A 21264-nucleotide genomic window follows, 5' to 3' on the forward strand; every position below is an offset into this window, starting at 1 on the left:
ATCTACACATATTTTGTTTCTAAGAAAGACACATTAACAAAGCCATATGCAGGTGGTAATGATTAAGTTACATAATGAACCATCGCTCATCACATACAAATTTTCCCATATGTACTAAAGAGAATACTAAACACCAGTATGGTAACATGCATAAAATTAAAGTCATGAAATAAACATTGTTTATCAACATTAGATGTAACATAAATCTCTAATGTGCATAACTGATAGGGAAACATCTAAAAAGATCCACAGTAATGTCAACAAAAAGCATAAAAAGTGATGTGCCCTGCAGGGAATTCTGGGAAAGTCAATTTACGGTTATTCGCCGTGTATATTAAGGAAACACTGTTAACCAGGTTACGGATTTTTACCGTTGAAATCACAGCCATTTTTATAGTGCATGTGTGGGAAGCACTGTGTATATAACATGCAAAAAAGGCTTCAAATATACATTGCACAATACAAATAAACAGATTTCAGTAAATAAACACCCTTAATGTGTTTATACTTTTATTACGAATTTCATGTTAATGTTTACATTCACCATCTCATTTATAAAACTCCTAAGACAATCAAGTTATATCTCTAAACTTTAACTAAAAATGCTGCACCTCCAACCTTCTTTGTTCAGTACTGTGCAAGTCTGCACCAACGCATCTTTGATATCAAGAATGCATCCAGATTATTTCACACGTCCTGCGTTTTTGAGTATTGGAACTAAACTTTGGCGGTTGATGATGATGTTACACCAACAACCATGCCATGTTCAAATAATTCCTTACAAAGTCAGAAAATCATCTTTCTTCCCCATTCTGATGTCTGAACTCAGATGTTTGAACTCATTCAGAGCTGTTTGAACTCCAACAGATCGTCTTGACCATGTCTACATGCCTAAATGCACTGAGTTGCTGCCATGTGATTGGCTGATTAGAAATTAGCTTTAGTTAGCAGCTGGACAGGTGTACCTAATAAAGTGGCCGGAGAGTGTATGTGTGTATGTCATAGCATAATTATGGTATGGTGGAGGGGGGCATGTCCTAAAAGGTTGAAAACTCCTGGTCTATAGTGTCATCAAAGAAACACGTCAACAAACTGTCTACTTTTACAAGGTCACAAGTGACAAAAGAGGAAAACTGAGACTGTCAGCCCTCCCTGCACAACTGTATCTGTTTCCACAGACCAACAGAGTTTCGGTGACTTTTACAAATGTATAGATGCAAAAGAAATCTTTGGTAACGTTGGCATATTTGTGTATTTGTTCTTAAAATTGGTCAAAAGAATGATACACATGAATGCGCCCAAGCACAACAACTATTATGGAGGCTCATATTTGCTTTGGTTTGGCCCGTGGTCATGTTCTGCTTCACACAAAGGCTATTCAAGCACTTTGGATGTCAGATTATAAATTAGAGCACTTGATAGTTTCCAAGTTAACCAGCAATTAGTGTCCATTGTCAGGCGCTGAGCTTTCCCAGAGCACTGCTCCATTGTCGGGGTTATGGATTTGGGACAGCGGGGCCCCTGTGGCACAGTCTTTGTCTCATCTGTGAATCCGTCACTCGCACATTCCAGCACACATGACGGATTCTGGAGTCACGGGGCTGGGAATCAGTTTTCCCTGTTGAAGGAATAGTTTACTCTAAAGTCAATGGACATTTTCATTGTTTACTCATCCTCAAGTTGTTTCAGGTATCACTTTTAGTCTATTGTTTTAACATCTCAATTTAGTCTTTATTTCGGAACGCACACACACATGCTTAACAAAAGAAACAGATCTCATCTGACTTGTACAGTCAGGGTTTCTGCAGGCCCTAAAGTCGATTTTGCACAAATTAATACCTTAAAAGGTATAAATCTGATCAGAAATTCTTAAATTTATAAAGTCACGGCACTAATGTTGCATGCTTTGGTGAAGAAAAATGTCAAAAAGAGTTTTTTCTTGTTTTCTCTCTAAATTTATCACATTAATAGAGATACATTTCCTTCTTGACATGTTTCAAACAAGATTTTTTTGGTTCTGTTGAACTAAATATATTTTGAAACATGTAAGAAACATGTAACCATTGACTTCCAAGGTTTGTATGTTTTTTTTTTCCTACAATAGAAGTAAATAATTACTGTATTCCAGCTTTCATCCAAAATGGTTTGGAATAAGTCAAAGGTGAGTCAATTATGACAATTATCATTTTTGGCTGATCTATTCCTTTAAGATGCTAATGTAAAAAAAAAAAAAAAAAAAGTCACACACACCAGTAATGTCACCATTTACAAGTTCAGCCTAAAATTGTTCTTTTTAAAGCAGAGGTGTTAAACTACGCCGCAGCCCTGCAGAGTTTAGTTCCATCCCTGCTTCAACACATTACAGCTGCGGTAACACTGCACTTTTCTCCCCATAGATTTCCATTCATATGCACGCGTCAAGTTTCACAGATCGCTGCGTTGGAAAGCTCAAGCTTGGTGAACTCTGACCTGCGAAATCACATCACTTGACTGCGTGAGACCAATCGAAGATCAAAACACGACTTCTCTGGACAGAAATGTAAAATATGGAGCAATTGCTCACTTTTTAAAATGTCTAATCATCTTGTTTAATCCTGCCCCTTTTTGCAGCGCCGTATGATAGAATTTTGCACACACAAACTCTAGTGGCCCTCCAGTAACTGAGTTTGACACCCCTGCGGTAGAAACTATGAAGTAATGTAAACTGGAATACTTGATGCCTTGTCAGCACGGCATTCAACAACCTCTATAAAGGTGTTGACATGGATTTTAAAAATTGTGGTTCTGGCGTTTCATATATAGGTAATACATCTACACTTACCTCACTGCTTATTCCTTATTAGTGGCTTTGGATCTATTGAGCTATTTACCCAAGTGGTGTGTTTGCACTGCAGGAACTGGGAAAACTTTATCTCCAGCAACACCATTTTGGTACAACAACTGGCACCTACTATAGAAGGATCAAAAGGGTCTATTCCACCACAACAGGAACTAGAGAGACATAAGTGTACACTGATTGGGGGAATAGATGGCCACATTCAAAGACATACACATTCAAAATACTAATATTCATCTGTGGCGTTGTCTTTTTTTCCTCAACCTTGACTCGATATGTAGCACTGCAAGTTGTGATGGATGATTTAGTCATCCATTTTGCTTCTTAACTCACATACCTTGTCCATGTTTCATCTCCATTATTATGCAAGTAAATGGTCCATGGAGAGGAATTACAAGCTTGAAATGATTCATACCCCAGCAAATTCTGACTTAAAGTTACTTTTATTCAACCACCAAAGTTTTTTTTTTTTGACCAGACACAGGCTTCCCCAAACAATAAGACGATGTACATGTGGCATCAATGTGGATTTTTTTTTTCTTAGCATTTAGCTACATTTAAACAAAAAACGGCATGTCCAAAATTATTTAAACCCTTTAAAAACCGCAAACAAGACATTCTTCACTGTGAAAAGTCACAGCAGATGTGGTCGGAAGCCAAACATGTGTGTGTGTCAGAGAGAGAGAGAGAGGAGCCATTTCAGAGTGACCATCGGGATCTTGGTCACCTCTTCGATGATGCTCTTCTTCCCTGATGCCCAGATAAGCAGAAACAGGATGCATCTGAGCCTAATTTTGAATGTCATGGCTGTAAATACTTATGTGCATCTGGATGTTTATAACATTTGCAAATATTTCAAACACACTTCTTTCCAATTGTCATCATGGGCTATTGTTTGTAGAATAATGAATTTAATCCATTTGCAATAAGGCTGTAATATAACAAAACACAGAAACAAGGAAGCGTTCTAAACACTTTCTAGATGCACTGGACTGTGAAGTAAAAGCTAGCTGAGTCTGACATTTATACATTAATTTAGCAGATGCTTTTATCCAAGCTGACTTCTAAGTGATGATATAAGAAGCACTACAAATCATCAAAGAGTAGCAATATATAAATGCTATGACAAGTCTTAGGTTCATTTTGATTTTTTTCTCCATGTAAATGGAGAGGAGAGAATGAGTCCTACAGGTGGATTGTCAAGCCCACTCACTTGCATGAAGCACACTCAGAATTGCACATATTCATATTCTTTTCCCAGAAATATGAATTGTTTATAAGAAGCCTTGACTGCAGCCTTGCTGTGCTGGACAATTAAACGATCAAGTATTGATGAAACAGATGTGTCTTCAGATGTTTCTCGAAAACGGTCAGAGACGTGTAGAGTTTGGCAAATCACTCCACCAGGACAGAACATTAAAGATGCAAATCCTTGCATTTGATTTTAAGCCACTTTGAGATCCATAAAGTGCCGTTCAGTAGCAGAGCGTAAGGTCTCGTCGGGAACATAAACTTGAAGTAGTGGCCTCAAGTAAATGGGTGCAGAGGCAGCGGTTGTTTTGTATTTTGAATCTGATACAAGCTGCAATTATCAACCCATGTGGACTTATGAATAAGGGTGTGACCTGTGTTTAAGACACTCTTGCTATGGCATTTTGAATTAGCTGCAGAGTCCTGATGGTATTGGTTGGAAGGCCAGCCAAGAGAGCACTGCAATAGTCCAGCCTGGGTAGAATAAGAGCTTGTTCTTGTTCTGGAGTTATTGTTGAGGTGCCCAGTTGTATGGTGATGTTCACATAATAAATTGGCTTAATCATTTGAATATCCAGGATTATCCTTCATCCAGCAAGAATATCTGTGCTGGATACCCAGGCAGTAGGGGTGGAATAAACCACAGGAATAAAGGATTTGCCCCATTGCTTGCATTTTGTGTTTACTTTGAACAGGAAGTGATTTTTAACAATAAGCTACAGAACTAAAAAGCGTTTTGTTATACAAAAGAAAACAGAATAATGAAAGAGGAACTTTATAATTAGGATACTTTCAAAGGGTAAGCAGCCCTCTCCTAAACAACAGAAAAACTATAATAGTGTGTAAAATGTAAGATTCAGTGAGCTTAAGTGTGAAATCTCTTCATGAAAATGCAAGCACTGACCATCCATAACAGCAGGTGCAGTGGACAACAGCTGTTCAAGTCTTGTGCATGATATCAGAAACTCATACTGATTTGTCTACACACGAGACCAGACAGAATCTTATATTTCCATTGTTTTCTATGTAAAAGGTTGACAGACCTGCATGACCGTTATACACTGGTGTCCTCTGCAGCACCTAACATGAGCACCACATTTTTTTTTTTTTATGTGAAGATACATTTTTAACTTTTACATGCAGCAACACTCCAATCAGGACCAATCAGAAGAACCTGGAAGTGGGAAAAGCATTAGCCGCGTTTCCACTGTCGCGCCTAACATGAGCAAGCCATGGCCAGTCATGTTTCCACTGTCACTTCCATAAAACACCTTTTAGGCTAGTGGTCTTTTTGCTTATGATCTCCTTTTGTGTCACTTTTAAATGTAAGGCTGTTGCTGCGTCCTCCTTGATGATTTAATAACGCATAATAATATTTACACCGTATTAAAAACAGCAGCCAGTAAAGGTTGTCGAGAGTTTTTGTCAAGTTTAAAAGATGTGTTTGTGCATGAAATGTTTGCAGTGTTTAGATGCATGTGTGCGTGTGTGAGAGACTGGGTGAAAGAGCTTGACAGCTCTTTTGATGTCGCGAGCGGCTGGGTTTCTTTCTTTCTTCATTTATTTTGCAGATAATATCAGATATGAATACAACAGAAAGACATAAACTTTACAAATTACGTGTCCGCTTTTGTAGGCTCAACACAATAGTGTCATATCTAGATAAAATAGCCTAAGCTATATTGAAATCATTAAAAGAATTAAAAAAAAAAAAAAAATCACATTAAATAAATAAACCAATATAAAACAAACAAAAGCTATACCAATTTAGATATATACAATACAAATAAATGAAAATGTTTTAAGACATTTTAAACTTTCATTTTACAAAGGCTTATCTGAAGAAAAATATTTTGGATATTTTCTAAAAACAATAAAAAACAGGAGTTTTGAAATATTATTTATAAAGTATTTGGATACGATGATATTAATCAAATTGTGCAAACAGAGCATTTCTTTTGGTGGGGGGGGGGGAATGGATGGGTGGGGTGAGTGAAACCATTAGAAACTAGGCTACCTTCTTTTCTGTCATCCAGTCCTGCGCAGTGATGCTTTACAAATGGATTGGGAAAAACTGCACGTAAAAATGTGCTCGATGTCCTCAAACAAATGCTCATGTTTTTATATGACGTGGAAATTTTCTATTTGTTTAATTTTAATAGTAGATAGCTGCTGGGCTCATCCTGAAACACTTAACACTTTACTTAAGATAACTGAATAATATGCAACATCCTTAAATTATTCTCTGAAATAAAGGGGAATTATAAATTAAATTAAGTGTCATATAGCCTAGGGAAAAATACTATGTTTTAGGTCTCTCCATTTGGGCTGAATGTTTGGCGGCGTCTATCTAAACGAGGATGTTATAAAATACATTTTATACCGAGTTATTACCGGAGAAATCCTGTTGTTTTACATCGTGGATGGTGCACTCCCTTCGTCGTCCCTCCGTTAGTGGTAAGACCACTCGATGCATGATGCCAACAGTAGGTCGGCGAGTAAACAAATATAATGAATGAAAATATATGTGCGTAGACATATAATGTAATGCTGTACAGTAATGTGTCATGCAGGGGCGTTGCTAGACATAAAGCTCTACTGGGGCACGTACCCCCTTTCCCCCCAACCACCCCCCCCCCCCTCAAAAAAAAAAAAAAAAAAAAAAAAAAAAAAAAATATATATATATATATATATATATATATATATACACTATATATCAATATAAATACACTATATATCAATATAAATATACTATATATAAATATAAATACACTATATATAAATATAAATACACTATATATATTCATTTTGAAGAATAATTGTATAATAATAAGAATACTTTTATGTATATTATATTTATTATACATAAAATTATTCTTATTATTATACAATTATTCTTCAAAATAATCTTAAATGTAACTGGAAAACAATGTTAAGACAACTGGAGTGATATGCTGAGATCATTTAAGAAATTACTTTTGCATAAATATTAATTTAATTTGAATTAAATTCTAAAGACAATTCAATAAAATACATAAAAACAGATGTGTTATACGATTATCTGTTATAATCTAGACTTGACACATGGCAGATAATTAGGTTTGTTAAGTCTTACCTCCTGACTCCTCATCCCTCCTTTTTGCTTCATACAAAAAATCTATCAGGAGGCATGCTTACTAAGATCACCATCATATTGTTTAAACTTTAGTTTTGTCCACTTGCAAGACAAAAAAGGCTGTTACGCTGGTTTTACAGCGCATGAGCGGCGCGTAACAAGCAGCCTGCTTTTTTGGCGCGCATGTTAACTACCGGGATTCTCAGAAGAGCAGCGCGTGCGCGAGCAGCGCGTGCGAGAGGCGCGCGTGTTCTTTGCGCACAGGCGGAGATGCGTCAGTTTGCTTTTTGATTACATTGCTTTCACCAGCGTTGGTTCAGTTGCACACAGAGAATAATGTCTTTATTTAGGAATTACCTCTCTTAATAAATACACTGAAGTAAATACATATGAAGTAAATCATATCTCAATGCATTTACTGGGGCACTGGAGATTTTCACTGGGGCACGTGCCCCAGTGAATTGGGTCTAGCGACGCCCCTGGTGTCATGTGTTTGTTTCGTTTGTCTTTATTGTAATCGTTTCGTGATGATGCGATGGTGTGCTTCATCTGACTGGCTGATTCCTGCTGAACTGGGCTGGTTGTGTGACGTTTGATTTGAGGGGTTCTTTCTGGCGGCGAGGTTTGCATGACGCACTGCGAGCTACGAGCCCGACAGTGGAAACGCAACATAATTTCGGCCTCACTGCTCAACCTCTCTGGCGATTGGCACAGTGCAATAAAAGCCCTGGCTCGCACTGGCTCGTCAGTGGAAATGCGGCTATTGAGAGCTTCCGTTTACAGTAGCATGGCAGAACCATTTTTAAGCATCTCACAACTTCTGAAGCAAATTACGCATTGTGTAAATGGCAGCAGAGTTGCTGCACTGCTGTGGTCTTTCTTGCTTAACTCCAGTGATTGGCACATCTGAACTTGACTGTATTTGTCATTGGAGTGCATAAACCAAACTGTGACCCCCGTACTGTGACCGTTTCGGACTGATACAAGTACTGTCACACCCCCACTAGGCAGCAATTGTGAAATCATCCGGTTGGAATGAGAGATAAAGTTGGGTGTTCTCAGCTTAGCAGATCTATTAAACCCCATGCTTCTGAATGACAGACCCAAGTGATGCCAAGCAATTGAAGAGGTTCAAGAAAAGAGCCTTGAGGCAACCCCAGTAGTAAGATGTTGCTCCTCTGATACTTCACCCCTCCAAGATCTATCTGAGAAACTGTAAAAGCTGAACAACTGGAGTGCAGCTCCTGAGGTACCATCATGTTGAGAGAATTTGGTGGTTCACCATAAGTAGGGCCAGACGGAATTTCTGCTGAGAATTTTGCTAAAAATCTGCGGATTTCTGTGGAATTGTTTTTGGAGTATCATAACTAAAACCTTAATATATGAAATAAAAATAACACCTTTTTAAGTTTTATTTAATGTTTAAAATGCAAACCCAATTAGATCCACTAATATTTAGAAAATATTATTGTACAAACTGCATTGTACATAAACCAGATGAAAATTTTCACATTAGTCAATAATATTACTAGATAATATTATTAGATTTACACACATTTACTCAGGTAAATAAACAGAATTAATGATAGGCTAAAAATCTGCAGAATTCTGAGCGCGCAGATTCCGTGTGGGCCTAACCATAAGCAGCTAATAAATAAATCCAGCAGGATGAGCACTGAGAATTTGAATGCAGAATTTAAACTGAGAATTTGAATTTGAATGAGTATCAAGGGTTCCACAACTGAGAGCAAGTTAGTTGGTAGACTGGATGATAGGGGAAGATTGCATCTAAACAAGACATGGTAAAGCAGATTGTGTCAGTAGCAGTGTTACTATCTAGTGTTGTAAAGTCACTGGTTGGAGGAAGTGACTTGTCAATCTTCAGTCTTCCTGAAAGGCATTCCTATAACAAGTTTCCGTGGTGCAAACATGCTATTATTAGCCTCTTTCACACAGTGAAACCAGTTAATATCTGGAAAATTACTGGAATTACTTTATTAGGTATACTGTTTTGTATTATTTTTAGTCGCTTGGGATGCAGTGACAGTCAAATATTTTGCCAAACAGATCCACAACTTTTGGCACTCATAAAAGTTATTTCTAAAAGTCATCATGCTGCACATATTAGGAGGTTTCCTGAAGGCATCAGCTGACATGCAGCGAGGGGATTGCATCTTCGATAAACTTTGACAGTTTGTGTATATTGAAAAGTAAGAATGATGAATAAATGCATATGAAGCAGTCCCTTAAAAGTGACGTCATGTCTTCAGTTTCGGGCTCAGCCGCGATTTGCACTGAGCTTACTTGAACCGTGCTCTGGCACACCTCTTCCAACCGCGCCAAGGCCCAATTCGGAGCACTCACACGTGTCAAAAGAACCAGGAAATGAGCCTGGGCACAGTTTAGATAGCTTAGTGCGAGTACGCCCTAAAATACTTCTGTATTTTACCCATGATTAGTTCTACTCTTTAGGAATAATGGTATTCACACTTCCTCATTTCCAGCTTAAGTTTCGGTCAAATTTACCTGTTGAAGAAGTTTGGAGTCCTGAAAAAACTTGTCATCTTTTCTTTTTTAGTACAATAAGCTCTTCTAAGAACATCAAAGAAAACTGATTCTTTATAAAATTAACCTCTTTAAATCAAAATGTCAGAATGGAGAACAAAGTAAGACACCTTAACACATTGTAGAAAAGTGCGTCGGACTAAAATTCTCCAATTGAACAGCGTAGCGAGTGAGTTCAGATTGCATGTTGCCTTCGAGGGCTCTCAGGGTTGCCAGCCAGTGTAATGTGTAACTCCCCTCCCTCCTTTCCCATCACCCCTCTGGGCACCCAGGAGTGAGAACAATGGCCCTGTGTGGGACTGGAATGTGTCCGGCAACTTTGCCAAAGAGACACCCTCAACCTTCTCTGAGCAGGGAGACCAGGAGCACTTACTCTTCATGACCTTGGCCCGATCTGACCTTTTGATCCAAACGTAGCAGTAATTTTGGGTCAAACTTCTAAGATTGTGCAGCACTGATAGCTTGTGTGTGATTAAGAAAAACAACATAACCACAAGCACAAGGGAAATGATGTGGTGTTGAAATTTTCATGTTCTTTGTTTCACGGTCGAGTGGTGATTTGAGTGAACTCTGATTACTGAAATGTGATCTGGACAGAAACGCCCTCTGACTGATTTTCATCATGCAAAACAGCATTTCTCAGAAAATGTGCAGCCTTATTTGGCTGTTAGAGCATGGACGCATTGAGAGTTGATGAGGCTTTCCAAATGAAAACCATAAAACATATAACATAACATTTTTAATACATTGAAATATTTCACAGAGACATTAATAAAATAACAGAACTGTTGTTCCATGATAAATGCTATATAAAAGTCCAACAAAAGCATTAGAAGCACTTTTCCTAAAGCTTCATTCATTTATTTTGTAGCAGCATGTTGTTGTTGATGTACTTATCATGACTGTGTCCAGGTTTACCCTCAATGTTTCTGAAGAAAATGATTCTGTTCATCTTTTAGATGATTTCTCCACAACCCAGTCAATAACCTGTATGCAAAAACAGTTTATATGTCATTTATTTTGATCAGGTGTATCATAAATCTCCAAAAACCTCTGTTTTACCTGTTTGACATTGTTACAGGCCGCCTTCTTCATTTCCTCATGAAGGCCACGTGAGGTTTTCAGATCCTGTTGTGAAAGAAGCACAGGTTGCTGAGGCATAACGGCTCGGTCAAGGGCATTGTACAGGCCAAACATGTGCAAGTCATGTCACAATTATATATACAGTGCACAGCATACATGAGTACACCCACTTTAAATTGTATATTTGATCAATTTCTCTGTGAATATAGATGTATTTTGGAGGATTTAAGACAAAGCAGTGTTATTAACATAACAGTTATATTAAGTAAAATAATAGTTTGGTCACCCCCCCCCCCACCCCCCACCAAGAAAAAAAAAATTGGATTGTATTTCTTAACTCCTAATGTCACTAGTTAACACACTCAATGTATTTTTTTTCAACACATCCCATAATGTCTGGTTTATGATAAAAGTACTGGGATTAATACATATACTATGGAGGAAAAAAAACAGAAAATATAAAGTCTAAGACCAATTTATTTAAACAAATATTCAAAATAAAACATTTTTGAATACCAAATCATCTTTATTTTTTGAAGTGTTCCATAAAATATTTCAAAATCTCATTTAACATGTTTTCTTGTTGTTGTTTTTTTTAAACATTAAACTAAAATCAGTGTAGTAGTGCAACAGGATTATGGTTGTTTGCTTTTTTTGTAAACCAACAATGCTGTGTGTGTGTGTAAACCATTATTTAACTCTCATTATTTAAACAGTAAAAACATGATTAATCATTTGGTAGAGCGGGAAGTCAAAGGGTTAAGAATAGAAAGTAAAATTTCAAATGAAGTATTCCAAAAAAACAAAACAGACATTACAAACCACAAAATTACAAAACCACAAAATTTCAACATAAAAACAAATAAAAAAAAAAGTTTCTCTTGATTTTTCCTTTTTATCAAATAATATGAATATTTTTTACCCTAACATTAATTTGGGTGTACAAATTTTTTGGATTGTGATCTTTACTTAGTTAAATTAGCTCTAGCTTTGGCACTGACTATTTCAATGTACGTATATACACAAATATTTCATTTTAAAGCATCCTATAGAAAAAAAAAATTAATAAAGAGAGATCTATGAGAGGTGCACTCATTTATTCTGGGCACTGTACACACACACACAAACACACAAACAAACTACCATTTAACAGTTTGGGATCAGTAAGTATTCAACAAGAAATGCATTAAATTGACCAGCATGGATCACTCTGACATCTACAAACATTGTCAATTTCAATTATAATCAGTTCTCCCCATTTATCTTAGAATTATGAATAAATTGATATAATGGTCTAAATCAAAGGTGTCAAACTCTGTTCCTTGAGGGCCGCAGCTCTGCACAGTTCCAACCCTAATTAAACACACCTGATCAAACTAATTGAGTTCTTCAGGCTTGTTTGAAACCTACAGGTAATGCTGCGGTCACACTAGTGGTTGTACGTGAGAAATTCTGTAGTACGCCGCTGTGAAAAGGGGCAAAATTAAACAAGATGATTAGACATTTTAAAAAGCGAGCGATTGCTCCATATTTTACATTTCTGTACAGAGAGGTCATGTTTGGATCTTCGATTGGTCTCCTGCAGTCAAGTGATCCGATTTTGCAGAGTTCACCAAGCTTGAACTTTGCAACGCAGCGAGCTGCGAAACTTGTTGCACGAGCTTGTGTTTCTGGTCTGCCGCATTGGTGTGCGTATGAATGGAAGTCTATGGGGGGAAAAAAGTCTAAAGTGACTGCAGCATAAGGGTTTTTTTCCAGGTAAGAGTTTGACAGCCCTGGTCTAAATAAATATAGAGTCTCAAACACCATAGTTTCCCTGTTGTCATTTAAAACCCGATGAAAATAAGGCCAATTGGAACAAAACACTGACTTGCGTTGCACACGGTATAATTAATATGCATGGCTCATTGCTATCTCTACTCTAGTGGCATAAAGATATCTCAAACACTCCTACAGTACTCAAGACAAAACACTTCACCTCAGTTGAAAAGATTTTACAAGACAAATAAAGTATGATTATTTTACATGTGTGTATTTCAGAGTACATCACACTCTGTGTGTGTGTGTGTGTGTGTGTGTGTGTGTGTGTGTGTGTGTGTGTGTGTGTGTGTGTGTTTGCATGTGTGCGTGAAAGAGAGAGCAGGTACTGATGAGTTATAGAGCATCAGTGCAGAGCTCATTAATATTAAAAACCATTCCAAATATGGTCAAACCTGAGCTTCTGACTTTAAGGATATTTTCTGGAAATATAAATGAGCATTTAAAACTGCCTCTGGAATTTTTTTTGAATAAAGCCACATACCTACTATATAGATATCAAATACCGTGATGTTTTTATCCAAGGTTATCATACCATCAGAATCCAAGGTTATCATACTGTCAGAACTAATCTAAACTGAAACTCTGAAAACTGAACTACACTGTTTCAATTCACTATGATCTTCTATGTGAAGCTGCTTTGACACAATCTACATTGTAAAAGCGCTATACAAATGAAGATGAATTGAACTGAAAATCTTACACCAACCCATGCCTAATATTTACTGAGGTCTTAAAGGTATAAAAAAGCCAACTTTTTAACTTGAACTCTCTCTAATTAATGCTATTAGCACAATAAAATAGGTAAAATAATAATAAACTTTAGGGAAACATAGTTAAGCATTACAAAAGATGCTCTTTTTTTCTCTCTGCATATTTTGGGAGCAAAGGGAAGCATTTCCTGAAGTGTGTTTTTGTTCCCCTGTCATGGATATATGATGTAGATATGATCAATCGACAGCGTTTACGCAGCACATTTTGAGAGCTTCAAAGATGTCCTAAAGGCAGGACAGCAGGGTGCGAGAGAAAAAGAACGATTCGTACCCACCTTCAGATAAAACTTTGATATGTCAAACAGTCTTTTACTGCAGGCTTCAAAGCACTTGTGCTCGCTGCCGATCCCGTGTTTATTGAGCGTTTTAGCAACAACCTCCTTCAGCATCTGAAACAACGGATGAGAAGCATGCAAAAATCACTGAACTACTGCTCTCACAGACCTCACGTAAAGCCTTGACATTTGCTGATGACTGCATGTGAGTGAATTCACTGAATAAAGGAAAAGGTTTATGGTTTTACGTGGATTTCTGAGCACTTCTTACACCGCTCTTTGGAATACTGGACTCTGATGGGGGAAATGCTGCATTCAGTGCTCAGATATTTCAGTATAATGACTGCTGTCCCTGGCAACCAATTTTATTCTTACTCGATTTATGTCTCTCTTATCACTGAAATCAGTTTCTTGGCCATAATTTGTCAAGTTGCAATGTATTAACAGGGTTCATACACATTTTACTACTAAAATTCCATGATTTTCAAAGACTTTTCCAGAACTTTCAAGTACATTTTCATGATGTAATGTTTCATGTAATGTCTACATATACATGGTAAATAATAAGAAAAACAATGACGTTCAAATTTATTACAGCATATCATAGAAGACACAACAATCTATTTTGTTTAAATTTGTTTTTATATCTATGTAAAATTGATTTTGATAATGCTTAAACAGCACTAATAATGCAAGAGCAAGTTTCTGGCCAAGGACAGAAAAGACGACAACTAACCTTTATTCAAGTTAGGGCTGCACAATATATCGTTTCAGCGTCGATATCGCAATGTGTGCATCTCCAATAGTTACATCACAGTATATGCAATATTGGGATTATAGTTTAATATAAGTTTAATCATAATGGAGTAAAAGTTTATCATCTGCATGCACCTTTAAAGATATAGTTCACTCAAAAATTACTTACCATTTTCATTACACTCTCACTTGTTTCAAACATTTATAAGTTCTTTTTTTTTTAATAAACACAAAACATTTAATAAACACAGGACATTTTTGTAACTTTGATAAAGATTAAATAATATACAATGAAGACTATGCAGTGTTGATTATTCAATATCTGTACCTGAATAGTGAATACCTGAAAACTATTATTCATTGTTATCTTTACTATATTTTATTTATCTATGCTTGTAATTTATTTGTTATATATTATTCGAGATTCACTCATCTACAAAATCCCCCAATCAATCCAAATGAACCTGTTAAATCATGTGGAAAAATTGTATTCACATCGCAATGTATATCACAGAAATACAAAATATGGTAATGTCAGATTTTTCTAATATCGCGCAGATCTAATTCAAGTATACAGATATTTGTTAAACTAGTTTCCATGACTTTTCCAAAACTTTCTGGGTTTTTTCTGTTTTTCCAAAACTTTTCCAGGCCTGGAAAATGCAATGTCAAAATTACATGACTTTTCCAGGTTTTCCATGACCGTATGAACCCTGAATTAAACAGTCGGCCTGCTATTTTCAGAAGGAAAACATTTAGCAAATTTTCCACACATCCATCAAAACATTACATTACTGGCTGATACTGATAAGTTGATCATTATTTTATTATATTATTAAAATACTGAATAATTCTATATATATATTTTTAGCTATGTTGAATACATAATTAAAACCTTTGTTCATTTTGTACTAAAAGTACTAATATAAACACTTAAAAATAAATAATAAAAAAAATAATATTAAAAGTAAATACACAAAAGTACAGAAAAAAAAATAATATTCCTTCGAAAATATGCTAAAAAAATTTAACCGTTCTTAAATTAGTAGTGATTTTAGAGGTTGAGCAATAAATCTAAAATGTAAATGTGTTAAAAACTAATAACTAAACCTGTGCGATAACAAAAGATCCCGAAATCTTATCTGAAGAATATCTGATAACTTAATACAATTTAAAAAGATTAAAATATAAATATACATTGTGATAAAAAAAATACACCCAATACATCCTACACTTTAGTTTGATTATACATAAGCATCAAATTTAATATTACACCTTACCTGAGCAGGGTATATACAGGAATCAGAGATTTAATACCTTTTAAGACCTTTTTAAGACCTCATCACCACTTCAGGTTTCAACCGGTAACACTGGCGACATTTTAATGTGCCGTATATTTACTAAATACTGATTGCAAGAAAAGAATCTTTAACTAAAACTGTATTTATTTACTGAATAAAAATGTTAAAAGCAGATGACAGCAGCAGAATTAACAGTGCTTCCCTGGTTACTGCAGTAAACAAAGCAGCGTGACGTCAAATCTAGCAGGATTTTTTTTTTATTTCATAAACTACACAGCATCCCAATATTCAAAGATTAAATTCAGGTAAACTTTAGCATACTGATACTGAATTTAATACCTTGCAAAGTAGCATTTAATTGAACCTTTTTTAATACTTTTTAAGGGCTTTAAATATCTTTAAATTGATTAATCAATTTATCAATCTGCTAGAAATACTAGAAATTCAATACTAGAAATTCCATTGAATAAAAAAGTACTGTCAAAATCAAAATAGAAGTACTGTAGAAAAACTAGTTCTGACTGCCAATAAAAATAAATATGTAAATAAAGTACCCCCAGACAAAATGACCCCATTCAATTGTGCAACCCTTGTATTTTTTACAGATTTGACTCTGCAGAAATTGTGAAAATAGGACGTTTCCTGGGGCTGGTAATTAATTAGCACTTACCCTGTTGTGTTTCTGGGAGCGGGACTCTGTGTGTGTCTGGTTGGGTTTTTGACTGGGAGAGGGGTCTGTCACAGAAGCAGAGCGTCTGGCCAGAGTAGAGCCGGAGCGAGAGTGAGCTGACTGCTGCCGAAGAGCCTCCACCACTGGATGAGCACCAGCAGAACCGACAGACTCTGAGCTCTCTGATTTACAGAACCTGAGAGCAGAACAGAAAGATTTAAGAGGATGAGACGGATGGTGGAAGATATTGCATCTCTGAGATCATCAATCCCTCAATCTCACTTTGTAGCTCAAAAACATCAAAAACTCTGAACAAAATGAGCTGATGTGACAGTCTACTTAAATACTGGAGATCTCAGCTATAGTGCTCTCTTGCAAAGCCTGTTCAAGAAGAAACTTAAAACAGTTATGAAATGAGCTTTATTTATTTAAAAAAAAATAATAATTCAAATTCCATCACTGTTTTTGCTGATATTTAGCTTTTTTTCTGGATTTCATTTCAATAGTTAAAAATGCATTTAAAAAGAAAAATAAATAAATAAACAAACAAACAAACAAATGAATAAATTAAACAAACTGATAAAAAAAACATGATTATTGAAGATTGTACAGAGAATAGGATATACACTACCTGACAAGTCTTGTCGTCTATCCAAGTTTTAGCAACAACAAATAATAACTTGACTTCTAGTTGATCATTTGGTATCAGAAGTGGCTTATATGAAAGACAAAGACCTCTAGGTTACGCTTACATTATTTTACCAAAATAAAATATGATCATGCCTTGATTTTTAATTATTTAATTAGGGCAGTAAGGTCTGACTTTGCTTAGACAAAAGTCTTGTCACATAACACAAATAATGTACAGCAGAAAATAAAGTCATGGTGCAGTGGAAAAATAATTAATATATTGTATGACTCCCACGAGCTTGAAGCACTGCATCCATACATGTCTGCAATGACTCAAATAACATATTAATAAAGTCATCTGGAATGGCAAAGAAAGTGTTCTTGCAGGACTCCCAGACTTCATCAAGATACTGTGGATTCATATTCAATGCCTCCTCCATCTTACCCCAGACATGCTCAATAATGTTTGTATCTGGTGACTGGGCTGGCCAATCATGCAGCACCTTGACCTTCTTTGCTTTCAAGAACTTTGATGTGAACACTGAAGTATGAGAAGAAGCGCTATCTTGCTGAAGAATTTGCCCTCTCCTGTGGTTTGTAATGTAATAGGCAGTACAAATGTCTTGATGCCTCAGGCTGTCAATGTTGCCATCCACTCTGCAGATCTCTCGCATGTCCCCATACTGAATGTAACCCCAAACCATGATTTTTTCCTTCACCAAACTTGACTGATTTCTGTAAGAATCTTGAGCCTATGCAGGTTCCAGTAGGTCTTCCGCAGTGTTAATGGTGATTATGATGCAAAAATCAACCTTCTGCCACTTTTCTAAATGATCAACTAGAAGTCAATCATTATTTGTTGCTCTTACAACTGGGATCGACGACAAGACTTTTGTCAGGTAGTGTACATGCTATGTGTTGTGTAAATTATTATCATGTTATTACCATCATTATTCATGTCACTGTTGCCATAAGAACATTACTCTCATCACCAATTTGAGTATTGTTATTGATTTTATTATTATTATTATTATTATTATTATTATTATCATTATCATCTTGAATTCTAAATATTCATTTTAATTTGAAACATTTTTTGTGTACACAACAGCTGTGCGTGCGAACGAACGAACGAACAAACGAACATATAGATGTAACATCAAAAATAACAGTGTGAAGTCACGGTTCGGTACATTCTTCGGTTTTGGGGTCACAGTTTGATACAGGTACGGTACAACAGGAATAAGCAAAAAAATCCCCAGTGATTGGTTTTTCTGTTTATATTGAACAGGCAGAATTGTTTTGTCACAATAAGCTAAAGAACTGAAAAGCTACTTTCAAAGGTTGAGCGCAATCCTCTCCTAACAACAGAAAAACAGTAATTGTGCATAAATGCAAGAAAAACAAGTAACGCTAGCTGCTTTTTAAGTTAATTTGGCTTGCCATAGCTGTGGTCTTTTCTGCCTAACTCCAGTGACTGGTTTTGTGGTTTCATTAGGTCTTCTGCAGTACTTTTGATTCATTCACCCAAAATGTATCAAATTCCATGATATTCTGCGTTGTATATCTAATTAAATTTTATGACTGGATTCCACAGCTCTGCATTTCTTCATCACGAAAATCATAGCTTCCTAGAAACCACTCAGGAGCGTCAGGCTCAAACATAAATTTCCAGACGTGTGCGTTAAGTTCCTGATGATGTGACACTGCTGTGGTAATTTCAGAGCAGAGCAATGTCTGAGATGATGATAGTTCTTAAAATTAATGTGGCCTCTGGAGTTCTGCAGTGGGTCAGCAGCCAAAAAAAAAAAAAAAAAAAGTCAATAAGCTCATGTCCTGACAACACATCATCTAATGCACACAGGGCTCCTGTGGTGGCAGACAAGGCCAAAAATGAGACATTTGATCACTGCCATATGTGAAGCGCGTTTCGAGAGGGTCGGCGTGATTTCAGCTGAAAACGCTGGAAGGAGAGGACTTTGACATTCATTGCTGTGCTGCGCAGTGATTTTCATTCATTGCTCATTTTAGTCTTTGACAAAGCCATCAAGCGCAGATCTATATTCAATTTGGGGGGAGTGACGTATGGCGCATTCAGATGCATGTAAAGTGGTGGGGCGGAGGAATGGAGGAAGGCAATGATGAGCCTTGCTGCAGAATCAATGAACTGACAGCTTCGGAAAATGACTGGAGAAACATTAGCTCGACTGTCTAATTGAACGTCCTGCTGGTGTGAGAAGTGGTGTGTAACGATGCGTCGACTTATTTAAAGACTGGCAAATTGAATTTCATTAAAACTAACTGCCCTTGAAGCACACTTTCTGGTGCAGGGCATCTAATGGTGGCAAGTCCATCCATTCATTTATTCAGCCATGCATTGATATGGAGAAATTTGCCTCGATTAGATGTCCTGCAACAGATTGAAAATACTGTATATATAACTTATTAATAACATACAGCTGCTTGATGATTAACATGATGCAGGACAACAACTTACTGCATGATCAAGCCTAAAGAATACAGTTAAATGCCCCTAAATTCCCTGTTTGAACTGTCCCGTCTATTTGTCATGTGGTTAATCAATATCACATGAGCAAAAAATTCAATATCATATTGAGGGGCGTTTTTGTGATGTGAATGTAAAAATGTGATGCTGATTTTATACAACAGTTCAGTAAATACATAATAATGCTGTTTTGCAGAAAAAAACCCTGACCTACAGTTGAAGTCAGAATTACTAAACCTCCTGAATTATTACCCCCGTTTATTTTTTTCCCCCAATTTCTGTTTAACGTAGAGAAGAACACATTTCTAAACATAATAGTTTTAATAACTCATTTCTAATAAAAATAATTATAGAAAGCAGATATGTTTTCGCTAACACTGTTTTTTTTTTTACATCCATTTCTTTTTTTTTATTTTCCTTTTTTCATTTTTTTAATAAGAATCTGAAAATTTGCTTGTAAAAGATAATATTCTTGGTCATATGGCTACATGATATTGGAAAAATGTGACATTTTGGTATTTTTTTTTTCTCTCCGATTTATGTATTGCAATATACAGTTGAAGACAGAATTATTAGCCCCCCTGAATTATTAGCCCCCCCTGTTTATTTTTTCCCCCAATTTCTGTTTAGCGGAGAGAAGATTTGTCAAAATATTTCTGAACATAATAATTTTAATAATTCATTTCTAATAACTGATTTATTTTATCTTTGCCATGATGACAGTAAATAATATTTGACTAGATATTCAGCTTTGACACTTCTATACAGCTTAAAGTGACATTTAAAGGCTTAACTAGGTTAATTAGGTTTACTAAGCAGGGTAGAGTAATTAGACAAGTTATTGTATAATGATGGTTTGTTCTATAGACAGTCGAAACAAAAATTAGCTTAAAGGGGCTAATAATTTGACGTTAAAATGGTTTTAAAAAAATTAAAAACTGCTTTTATTCTAGCTGAAATAAAATAAATAAGACTTTCTCCAGAATAAAAAATATTATCAGACATACTGTAAAAAATTCCTTGCTCTGTTAAACATCATTTGAAAAAAAAATAAAAAAATTAAAAAAAAATTAAAAAAAATTAAAAAAACAAAACAAAGGGGGTTTAACAATTCTGATTTCAACTGTATACAGCCATCTTGCATCTCTCCTTTCTGAAGGAGTCTACATTTTGAACGAATCAATTAATACAATGAGTCAAAGGGCCATTCATATAAAAGACGCCAACTTAATTTCTGAATGAAATATTTTTAATGAATCAAATTGACAAATGATTCAATGACTTACTCTTCAGACATTTACCACCACCAGAGGAATTTACAAGTAAACATGTCAAAACATTTGTGAAAAAAAATTTGCCTTCAATTTGCAAGGAGTGTTTGAACGAGCCGATCTGTCAATCCATCAATCATAAACTCGCTGAACAGAAAGTGCTGTATGATGTGTCATGTATGAGACGGTTGTCAAAGAAAGCTTACAGCTGACTTTATAATTCACACACACACACATGGTTTACTGCGTGTCCAGGTTTGCCAGTGCTGAAAAAAAAAACTGTATTTGTAGCGAACATTCATGGTTTTTATCTATATTAAACTTTTATGAGAGAGAGAGACTCTGAATTCAATGAAAACAATGCTTCCCTCTGTCTATATTTTCATTGCAAAATCGTGTGCTATAATTGCTTC

The 21264-nt window shown here is 35.9% G+C and overlaps 1 protein-coding gene across 1 annotated transcript in view; it reads right to left on the bottom strand.

The window, feature by feature from the left end:
- Window positions 1-10498: 10498 nt before the first annotated feature.
- mtbp (MDM2 binding protein) overlaps window positions 10499-21264 on the bottom strand; it is a 46757-nt gene continuing 35991 nt past the window's right edge. The window contains exons 19-22 of the mRNA XM_056475419.1: window positions 16445-16640; window positions 13718-13831; window positions 10831-10896; window positions 10499-10755 (exon numbers count right to left, since the gene is read on the bottom strand). Coding sequence (XP_056331394.1) covers window positions 10717-10755; window positions 10831-10896; window positions 13718-13831; window positions 16445-16640 — 415 coding nt within the window. The 3' untranslated portion in view covers window positions 10499-10716. The remainder of the gene's footprint in view (window positions 10756-10830; window positions 10897-13717; window positions 13832-16444; window positions 16641-21264) is intronic.

This window comes from Danio aesculapii, chromosome 16 (assembly GCF_903798145.1).
Source record: "Danio aesculapii chromosome 16, fDanAes4.1, whole genome shotgun sequence".
NCBI classification, from domain to species: Eukaryota; Metazoa; Chordata; class Actinopteri; order Cypriniformes; family Danionidae; genus Danio; species Danio aesculapii.